The sequence below is a fragment of the Erinaceus europaeus genome, chromosome 14, assembly GCF_950295315.1.
Source record: "Erinaceus europaeus chromosome 14, mEriEur2.1, whole genome shotgun sequence".
NCBI classification, from domain to species: Eukaryota; Metazoa; Chordata; class Mammalia; order Eulipotyphla; family Erinaceidae; genus Erinaceus; species Erinaceus europaeus.
In genome coordinates, this window is record NC_080175.1 from 4,392,448 (window position 1) to 4,403,161 (window position 10,714).

Here is a 10,714-nt window from a genome sequence, read left to right on the forward strand (position 1 = left end):
GAGATAGCTCAGCTGGGGAGATAGACAGGACTTGCATGCAAGAGGTTTCAGGTTTGATCCCGGGCCCCATCGACGGGCAGAGGTGAGTGGGACCGTTGTCCGAATAACCAAAATCCAAAGAAGAAGCAGGAGAGAGGAGTGAAGGTCTTCTCTCAGCAGACGGTGCCCTGGGTCCCGGCCGGCCTCACTTGGCCTAAGAAAACCTCTTTTCTCTGGGCTCCAGGTAACCCGGCATTGCAAGCACCTGGCTGTCTGAGGGAACCCACTTCTGAATGACGCCTCCCCAGAAGACAGGCCAGTCCACCCGCACTGAGACATGAGCTCTCCTGGCCCCCGGGGTGACCCGACATCCCCCCCTGCCTCCTGCGACCCAGGAAGGGCCTGAGGAGTGACCGTCCTGCTGTTGAACTGGAATCAGTTTCTGCTGCCGAGGCCTCGGGGACAGGATGCAAAGAACATGACGCCTGGCTTCCACTTGCCTCCGCTGTCTTTCAAGTGCCACTGAGCAGTCTCCTCCTCCTCCCCCTTCCTCCTCTTCCTCCACATCCTCTGTCTTCCTCCCCTCCTCCTTCACCTCTTCATTTTCTCCTCCCCAGCTACCCTCCTCTCCTCCCTCCTCCTCTTCCTCCACATCCTCTGTCTTCCTCCCCCTCCTCCTTCACCTCTTCATTTTCTCCTCCCCAGCTACCCTCCTCTCCTCCCTCCTCCTCTTCCTCCTTTCTCATCTCTTCTCCTACCCTGCCTCTATCCCTCCCTCCTCCTCCCTCTCCTTCTTCCTCTCCTTTCCTCCACCCTTCCTCCCCCACCCCCCTCATCTCCCTATCTCCTCTCCTTCCCTCCCCTCTCTTCCTCTTCCCCTTCCCCTTCCTCCTCTTCCTCTTCTCTGGGCCCACTCTGAACCTTCAGTCCTTCGAGAGCTGCGGCTGGGGTCCCCCATGGCCCCCAGGCGCTGACCATGAGGCCCTGCGTGCTGTGCTGCCTGCGCTGGGCCCCTGCCGCCACTGCCGCCCCCAGCCCCCGTGCCAGCCGGGGGGAGGACAGGTTGGTGCTGCACGTGGCAGGGCGGCCCATGAAGCTGCTGGCGGTGCTGGAGCTGCGGGCCGAGGCCGAGGGCTGGGCCGGGCTGCTGCGGCCACGCCGGGGCCTGCTGTGCGGACTGCTGCTGCTCGGCCTGGTCACTGCCTCCTACGTGCTCTCGGGGGCCCGGCCGCATCTGCTGGTGGCCTTCCCCTCCAGCCCTGCCGTCGCCGAGGACCCCCGGGAGCCGCACTCGGCGGCCCTGAGCAACGCCTCCTCCGGGAAGGACGAGCCCGGCATCCAGCTGCTGCTGGCCAGCATTGCGGCCCGGCTGGACTTCAGCGCCCGCCAGCTGCCCGACCGCCAGGAGCTCCGCAGGCAGGAGCCCCATGTGAGTGCTAGGTGCTGGGTGCTGGGCGCCGGGTGCCAGGGATGCTGATGGCTGGGTGCTAGGTGCTGCTGTTGGGTGTCAAGTGCTGGGTGCCAACTGCTGTGTGTGGGAGAGGGACCTAGAATCTGTGAACTGGGTGCCAGGTGTTGGGTGACAAGTGCCAGGTACTGGGAAAGGGTGCTAGAAGCCGGGTGCTAGGTGCTGGGTGCTGGATGTGGTTACTGTGGGTGGGATTTCCTTGGTTTTATTGCCACCAGGCTTATCGCCAGGGCTTGGTGTCAGCAGTATGAATCCATCACTCCTGGTGGCCAATTTTCTCTTTATTTTTTTCCCCCTTCTATTTTATTTGACAGGATAGAGAGAAATTGAGAGAGATGGGGAGACAGAGGGGGGAGAGACAGAGAGACACCTGCAGGGGGTTGGGCGGTAGCACAGCGGGTTAACCGCACGTGGTGCAAAGCTTAAGGACCGGTGTAAGGATCCCGGTTCAAACCTCCGGGAGGTTTGCAGGGAGGTCACTTCACAGTGGTGAAGCAGGTCTGCAGGTTGTCTGTCTTTTTCTCCCTCCCTCTGTCTCCCCTCATCTCTCTATTTCTCTCTGTCCTATCCAACAACAACATCAATGGCAACAATAACAGTGAAGACAACAAGGGCAATAAAATGGGGGAAATATTGAGAGAGAGAGAGAGAGAGACCTGCAGACCTGCTTCATCGCTCCTGAAACTTCCCTTCTGTGGGTGGGGACAGGGGACTTGAACCCAGGTCCTTGTGCATGGTAACAGGTGCCCTCAACCGGGTGTGCTACCGCCCAGCCTCCCATTAACCTTTTCTTTTCATTCCAGATTCTGGTTTAATTCTGGGGCGTTTGATTGTGGGTGCTGGCTGTGTGTTAGCAGGGGTGTGTGGCCTGGCCTAGAGCATGGTGGCCATGCTGGGGGTCCCTGCCCCTCCAGGAGCATGGTGGGCATGCTGGGGTCCCTGCCCCTCCAGGAGCATGGTGGGCATGCTGGGGTCCCTGCCCCTCCAGGAGCATGGTGGGCATGCTGGGGGTCCCCTGCCCCTCCAGGAGCATGGTGGGCATGCTGGGGGTCCCTGCCCCTCCAGGAGCATGGTGGCCATGCTGGGGGTCCCTGCCCCTCCAGGAGCATGGTGGGCATGCTGGGGTCCCTGCCCCTCCAGGAGCATGGTGGCCATGCTGGGGGTCCCCTGCCCCTCCAGGAGCATGGTGGCCATGCTGGGGGTCCCTGCCCCTCCAGGAGCATGGTGGCCATGCTGGGGGTCCCTGCCCCTCCAGGAGCATGGTGGCCATGCTGGGGGTCCCCTGCCCCTCCAGGAGCATGGTGGGCATGCTGGGGGTCCCTGCCCCTCCAGGAGCATGGTGGGCATGCTGGGGGTCCCTGCCCCTGCAGGAGCATGGTGGCCATGCTGGGGGTCCCCTGCCCCTCCAGGAGCATGGTGGGCATGCTGGGGGGCCCCTGCCCCTCCAGGAGCATGGTGGGCATGCTGGGAGTCCCTGCCCCTCCAGGAGCATGGTGAGCATGCTGGGGGTCCCTGCCCCTCCAGAAGCATGGTGAGCATGCTGGGGGTCCCTGCCCCTCCAGAAGCATGGTGAGCATGCTGGGGGCCCCCTGCCCCTCCAGGAGCATGGTGGGCATGCTGGAGCCCCTTCCCCTTCTCAGACCCCCCCCCTCCCCGCAGATGTTCTCCGTCATCCCCAGCCAGTTCCTGTCTGCTGCTCACAGCCCCTGCTGGTACCAGGAATTCCGCGGCGGGAACGCCAGCGACCCCTACCGGGCAAACTCGTATGCGCTCTACTCCAAGCGCTTCCGCGCCACCTTTGATGCGCTGCGCAAGGCCTTCTGGGCGCACCTGTCGCTCGCCCGGGGCCGCCGCCTGCGCCTGCGCTGCCTGCCGCGCTTCTACATCATCGGGCAGCCCAAGTGTGGCACCACCGACCTGTACGACCGCCTGCGCCTGCACCCCGAGGTCAGGTTCTCCGCCATCAAGGAACCGCACTGGTGGACCCGCAAGAGGTTTGGTGAGTGGTGGCATGCAGCTCTCTGTGTTTGCTCCTCTGCATGTGTGTGCATGGACGTGTGTGTGCAGGGATGTGTGTGCATGCATACATGTGCGTGTGCATGGACGTGCGTGTGCAGGGATGTGTGTGCATGCATACATGTGCGTGTGCATGGACGTGCGTGTGCAGGGATGTGTGTGCATACATGTGCTTGTGCATGGACGTGCGTGTGCAGGGATGTGTGTGCATACATGTGCTTGTGCATGGACGTGCGTGTGCAGGGATGTGTGTGCATACATGTGCTTGTGCATGGACGTGCGTGTGCAGGGATGTGTGTGCATGCATACATGTGCGTGTGCATGGATGTGCATGTGCAGGTGCGTGTGCATGGATATGCGTGCTCAGATGTGTGGCTGCATACGTGCATCAGTGCATGTATGTGACTGTGTACCCACATGTGTGTGTGTAAAGCCTACTCTGTCCCAGAGCTGTGACTTTTCTCTTTAGTTCATTCTTCCTTCCTCTCTCTCTCTCTCTCTCTCTCTCTTCCTTTCTTCCCTTCTTTCCTTCTTTTTCTTTCTTTCTTTCTTTCCTTCTTTTCCTTCCTTAAAAAAATTTTTTTTCTTCATCTTATTCAGTGGGACAGAGAGAAACGGAAAGAGCAGGGGAGGAGAAAGAAGGGGAAAGACAGACACCTGCAGACCTGCTTCACCACTTGTGAAGCATGTCCCCTGCAGGTGGGGAGCCGGAGCTAGAACCCAGGTCCTTACTCACAGTGCTATGTGGCCTTAACTGGGTGCACCATCACCTGACCCTGAATTTTTTTTTCTTTTTTCCAATCAGAGGCCTGCTCAGCTGTGACTGATGGTGGGGCCTGAGGCTTGAACCTAGGACTGACCTCGGTGCCTCAGGCATGAGAGTCTTTCTGCACAGCCACTGTGCTGTCTCCCTTGCCTTCCACAGAGCTTTATCCCACTTCATTCATGTCCTCCGGAAGCCCAGGACCTGTCTCTGTCCAGTGACCCTCTGGGTTTCAGGAGGGGGCAGGACACAGCAGAAGCTGGGAGACAGGGAGTCCCATGGGGGCATTGGGGTGGAGTGCATGGAGACAGATTCTGATATATGTGTATATGCATGTGAGGGGCCTTGAACCCTGCCCCCCAGCATGGCTGTGTGCCAGTGCCGGGCTAGCATGGGGGGTGCCTCTTCTCAGGTGCGTACTCACAACTGGAGCCAGCCTGGACTGCTACTCACTTAGCGATGAGAGGGAGATGACTCAGGAGCCAAACTTGTAGCTCGAGGCAATGCAATGTCTTTATTGATCAGAGAGCCAAAGCTTTTAAAGGTCCGACCTGGAAGTGGCAACTCGGAAATGGAAAGGGGCAGAGAAAAGCAAAAGGGGGCTGGGAAGGTAGGAACTTCCTTAGCAACTGTTGCGAGGGTTTTAACTGGTAGGATTAATACTACCCTGCAGGCAGGGAGGGTCTCGAGGTAGAAAGAAGATAGATCAAAGGAATGGAATGGTGGGGATCTTTCAGGCAAAACCATGATTATGTAGATAGGCCATCGTATCAGGAATGCAGGGTGCTTTGTGAGGCTCCTCACAATTTCCCGACCTGCCAGTTGTGGGGGAGGGCACAGAATGGGCATTTATTGTCCTTAGGACCATGGGCAGTGAGAGCTTGGGCCAGGTGGATGGCTGTCTAGGGGTGTCCCTCCTCCTGCACCTCTGAGCCTGGAGGCAACACTAGAGAGAAACCCCAGGGGTCTGGGTGGTGGAACACCTGGCTGAGCACACATGTTACAGTGCACAAGGACCTGGGTTCAAGCCCCTGGTCTCCACTTGCAGGGGGAAAGCTTTACAAGTGGTGAAGCAGTGTTACAGGTGTATCTCTGTCTGTCACCCCCTTTCCCTCTTGATTTCTGGCTGTCTCTAATAAATAAAGATGAGAGAGAGAGATAGAGAGAGAGAGAGAGAGAGGGAGAGAGCCTGCAGCCTGGGGTGGGTGTCAGCCCCCCTTGCCTACTCAGTGCTGCCCAGCCCTCCCAGGCTTGCTTCTCACACACTTCCGTCTGCTTCTGGAACCTTCCACGGAGATGATCTGGGCAGCTCTCCCAGAGCCCCTCTGCCCTGCCCTGTGGCTGGAGGGTCACTGCTTCCTGTTCTTGACCTTTTTCCTCTTGCCAGGAGCCCTTGGGTCACTGAGCTAAGGCAGGACCGAATGCCAGAGTCAGGGCGTGTCTGTGGGAAGGAAAGGCCTCAGCGGCTTAGACAACAACCATAAAGATTTTCCTCAGTGGGGCCTCAGTTTGGACCAGCTCTGACCTTGTCCCTCTTGTGAAGACCTTTCCCCCACCTCCAGCTGCAGGATGGAAGTGAAGGTGGCGGGAGGACGTGCCTACAAAATCCAGCCTCCCTTGTCCCTGTCCTGTCACTGCCTGCTCTCTTGTCTGCTTTCTCCTTGTCCCATTGCCCTTGACGGCTGTGCTTTGCATGTGAAAGCTGCCTGCCCCAAAGGCCAGGGACACACAGAGACTGAGAGTGACTGGTATAAGTAGCTCTGTCTGTCTCTGAACCATTGTACCCTTGTGTTCTGGACAGATGGACACACAGGCCAGCAGATTGAAGCTCATACAGGCCCAACAGGCTCCTGGCATGCCACCCTCCTGGCTGCCGCTCCTGTGATATGCCACCTGCCTGTCACAGCTGCTGGGCATTGTATGGTGTCCCTTGGTTCCCAGCTAGCAGCCCCAGACCCTGATCCCTACCCCCCCCACCCCCGCCTTGCAGACACATGTCCGGCCCTTCGGCAGGTGTCACCCCCTTCCCCCCAGCTGCCCCCGAGAAGCTGATGGCGTGTCTTCTGTCTCTTGAAACTACTATGGGGGAAGAGGTGGCTGGCTGGCAGGTCCCCAGTCCCTGAGCTGAACCCAGTCTAGGCTGCAGACAGAGGACTCTGCAGCCGCTCCCCCAGCACTGCCCAGCCTCCAGAGGGATGGCGTCCTCAGAACCTGTCTCTCGCCTCTCCAGGGATCGTCCGTCTGCGGGATGGGCTGCGTGACCGCTATCCCGTGGAGGACTATCTGGACCTGTTCGACCTGGCTGCCCACCAGGTCCACCAGGGCCTGCAGGCGGGGCCGAGGAGCAGGATGGCACAGACGGTCATTGGTGAGGCTGCCCCTGGGTCCCCATGTCCCTGTGCTGCCCTTCCTGCAGTGTCCCTGTGGCTTCCATATCCAGACCTCCAGGAAGTAGACATTTTCCCCCATTTTTATTGGGGGGGTCCATGGTTTGCAGTCGCAGTGCATCATGGGACAGGACCTCAGGTTCCCTTTGCCCCTTCTCCTTTTGTCCCAGAATCCTCTGCTTTAGAACAGTACACCATACCCCTCAATGTCGGTATTTGCCAGTCGATATTCAGGGGGCAGGAGAGACAGCATCATAGTTATGCAAAGACTCTCCTGCCTGAGGCTCCAAAGTCCCAGGTTCTATCCCCAGCACCACTGTCAGCCAGAGTTGAGCAAGGCTCTGGCAGAAAACAGAAAAGAAGGGGGCCCAGGAGGTGGTGCATCTTGCTATGTGCATAGTACAAAGTGCAAGGACCCAGGCAGGGGTCTAGTTTCAAGTCCCCCAGCTCCCCACCTGCAGGGGGGAAGCTTTGCAAACGGTGAAGCAGGTCTGTAGATGTCTGTCCTTCTCTCCTGTCTCTGTCTCTTGATTTCTCTCTGTCCTGTAAAAAAAAAATTGAACAAATGGCTGCCAGGAACAGTGGATTCATATTACCGGCGCTGAGCTCCAGAGATAAACCTGGAGGCAAAAAAGAAAGAAGGAAAGAAGGAAGGAAGGAAGGAAGGAAGGAAAGAAAGGAAGTAAGGAAGAAAGAAAGAAAGAAAGAAAGAGGCTTCAGAGGAGACTCAGCTTCTGTTCCAGTGTCATCTTCTTTTTTGTCGCCTTGCCTTGTTTCTCTTATTTTTTTAATTGAGGAAATACGCTTTGCAAGACTTCTGTTACCTGCTCTCCCTCCTTGTCTGCTCCCTGGCTTGGTCTTGAGCATCCCACCATGAGTGAGCTCACCCACAATGGTCTTTCTCCTTCTTCCTTACCCCAGTCCATCTCGGTGTAGCTAAAGGCAAGTTCTCACCATTTTTCATGGCTGAGTAGCATTCCAAAGTGGATACAGACCACAGATTCCTTCACCGCTTACCTGGACACACGACTGTTTGTATTAAAACCTTGGTTGTTGTGAATCAAGTTGCAGTGAGCCCTGCTAAATTCAACTCTTTGAAGCAATGGTGTGTGTGTGTGTGTGTGTGTGTGTGTGTGTGTGTGTGTATGTGTGTCCTCAATCATATACCCAGGAGAAGAGCTGCCGGATTGTATGGTGGGTCTAATTTTCATGTTTTGAGCTGTCTCCATGCTGTTTCCAAAGGCATTGGGACAGTCTCTAGCCCCGTGACAGGAGGAAAGGACCCACTTTACTCCACACCCTTGCAGGCATTGGGGGGTGGGCAGGGTCATAAGTGCAGTGAAGTGGGGTGTCATCGCTTTCACGCCTGGGGCCTTGTCAGCCCTGGCTTTGGGGGCCCTTCGGAACACAGAGGCTGCCTCACTTTTGGGGATGAGTTGCCAGCGTTTATAGTTTCAAAGTCCGGCTGATGTGGAATCTTTTGTTCTGAAAGTGCACAGCTGTGATTCCTCAGGAAGGACCTGCTTGCTCTTCCTGCCAGGAGACACCAGTGCTCGCCTCAGCCAGGCTTCTTGTACCAGTCCCCAGATCTACTCTGTTGGATTCTCTAGACTCCAAGAATATAGCAGGGACGATATGGGATTTTTTTGAAAATTCATTTTTGTGAGTCTTGTGCCTGGGATCAGGCTGATGTGTCTAACCCCATTTGTATTTATTTACTTACGTACCCCCCCCCTTCCTCTTTTTTGACACCAGGGTTACTGTTGAGGTTTAGTGCCTGTGTAGTTCTACTGTTGCAGGTGGCTATTTTTCCCCCTTTTTCTTTCTTTTTGACTGATGGAGAGAGATAGAGAAAGATCTAGAGAGGGAAAGAGGAGAGAGGAGAGGGAGGGAGGGAGATGGAGAGACATCTATAGCACTGCTCTGCTTCTCATGAAGCTTCCCCCCTGTAGGTGGGGACCAGGGGCTTGAACCCAGGTCCTTGTGCATAGGGGGTGTGTCTGTTCTGCCAGCCCCATTATGGACACATTTTGGACTCGGGGTCTCCAGTCCTGGGAGCCAGCTTGAGTGGACTTGCTGGTCGTTCTTCTCTTGCAGCTCTAAACATCCCCGACCCCAAGTCCCAGAACACCTGACCATGTCTCTCACGCTGTCTACCTCTGGAAACTTGTCATGTTCTTCTTGAAAGAGCTAAAACTATGCAGCCTGGGGCCAGGAAACAGAGCCTTTTAGAAGGAGCAGGGGCTGTCTCCCTTCTCCTGCTTTGTCATCCCCAGAGCCCGGCAGAGCGTGGATGCATCTTAGACACCGGGTGGGGGCTTTCTGAGGGCCGTGGTGGGCAGATGGACAGACAGTGGGCTGGGTGATAGACAGATGCTTCTGTGGGTGCAGAACCAGTTCGTTCTGGAGTCCCTCCCTCCTTTCTTCCCTTCCTTCGTCTCTCTTTTCTCTCTCCCATTTCTCCATCTCTCTCTCTTTTTCTCGTGACACCAGGCCTGGAGATTACTTGCTTTCTCTTTTCCTAACCTGGGGCTGACTTTTCCACTCAGACAAAGTGCCAGAGAGAAAGCCCAAGACACCACAGAGACATCCCCATGGCATGGTACTCCTGTTTAGTGCTTGGTCTTGAACCCAGGTCACAAGTGTGGTAAGACATGCACTGTACTTGGTGAGCTGTCTCTGGGTCCAGTTGGCAGTTGTTGACAGATTCTGTGTCCCTTTTGTTTAATTCCTTCAGTAATATTGTTTTATTCTCCATGAGCAGAACTTTCGTTTATATACGTGTTTGTATATATATTATATATATAATAATAATATATTATTATATTATATATAATAATATATAATATACTAATATAATATAATATAAAATAATATAATATAATATAATATATATAATTTGAGGCTGAGAAATTGGGAGGATAAGGGGAGATGGAAAGGGAGAAAGACACCTGCAGCATTACTTTATCTCTTGTGAAGCTTTCTCCAGCAAGTGGGGATGGGGGCTTGAACCTGGGTCCTTGCACATGGTAATGTGTGTGTCCCCCACCACTGGCTCCCGTGAGTAGAATTCTCAGTGGGCTTCTGGTTGACCTGTGGTTCCTGTGGCCTGTGGCCTCTTTCACAACTAAAGAAAGGCATGCAGACCAGAACGCAGTGCTCCCCTGGCTGAGGCTGTACCCCTTGGGGGAGCGCCAGGATCTGGGAGTCCCCGTGTTGCTTTGCTGCGCTCGGAACTGACGGGAGATTCCGGAGGCCCAGCTCTCCCTGAGTTGTGGCTTCGGGGTTTGTCTCAGAGTCCTGTGTTGAATGCTGGTCCGTCCGTTAGTGAAGGGTTGACCTGGCTCTCTGGCAAGGCCTCTCCCTGCACAGGGTGGCATCAGAGAAGTGGCCCGCTGATGTGACAAGAGTGGTTGAGAGACCAGTGACATTTGTGACCTCACGAGTCTTGGGGTGGGTGTGGAATGGTGAAGTGTTTCTCCTGTGGGCTGTGGGTTGGTGACCACTTCCTGTTCACTAGCTCAGGGCTCATAAGTTTCGACCAGTTCTGGGTAGGGCTGGGGTTCAAACCTGGGACATTTTGCCCAGCCTCTGAGCCATCTCCCTGCCTTTGTCTCACAGTTTCTGATAAGGACCAGCATCCCTCAAACCACCCTTATCCGTGATGCTCTTTTAAAATTTATTTTGACTTTGTGTGCGTTATAAGATTATTATAAGAGAGATAGAGTTCCACACCCCTCCCACCACCACGGTTTTGTGACTAAATCCCCTGTCCCCCCCCCCCCAAAAAAAAAAGATAACCACCATTATAATTCTCACAATCTTAGAAACAGTTTGGTCCCCCTTGTTTTTTTGCAAGTTGCACATTTCAGTTCCCTATGTTCCCTATATGAATATATGAGTAAACCAGTCTGGTCTTTCATCTCTTCACTTATTTTGCTAAGCATCATCACCTTCAGTTCCATCATTTTGTCCCAAAGGACACATCTGTGTTTTTTGCTTTTGCCTCCAGGATTATCCCTGGGGCTCGGTGCCTGTACTATGAAGCCACTGCTCCTGGCAGCCATTTTTTTCTGCCTTCCTTCCCTTTTCCCTTTTTTT

General features: G+C 55.2%; 1 protein-coding gene across 9 annotated transcripts in view; it reads left to right on the top strand.

The window, feature by feature from the left end:
- Positions 1-10,714, top strand: part of CHST15 (carbohydrate sulfotransferase 15) — a 69,555-nt gene that overhangs the window by 42,002 nt on the left and 16,839 nt on the right. For 8 of the 9 annotated variants that reach the window (XR_009544615.1, XR_009544614.1, XM_060171110.1 and 5 more), the window contains exons 2-4: positions 224-1,408; positions 3,107-3,446; positions 6,457-6,594. Coding sequence is in view for 7 of the 9 variants with exons in the window: in XM_060171110.1 (XP_060027093.1) it covers positions 956-1,408; positions 3,107-3,446; positions 6,457-6,594 (931 nt within the window). In the remaining 2 variants the exon portion in view is untranslated. The remainder of the gene's footprint in view (positions 1-223; positions 1,409-3,106; positions 3,447-6,456; positions 6,595-10,714) is intronic. The other variant, XM_060171114.1, reaches the window with a different exon arrangement.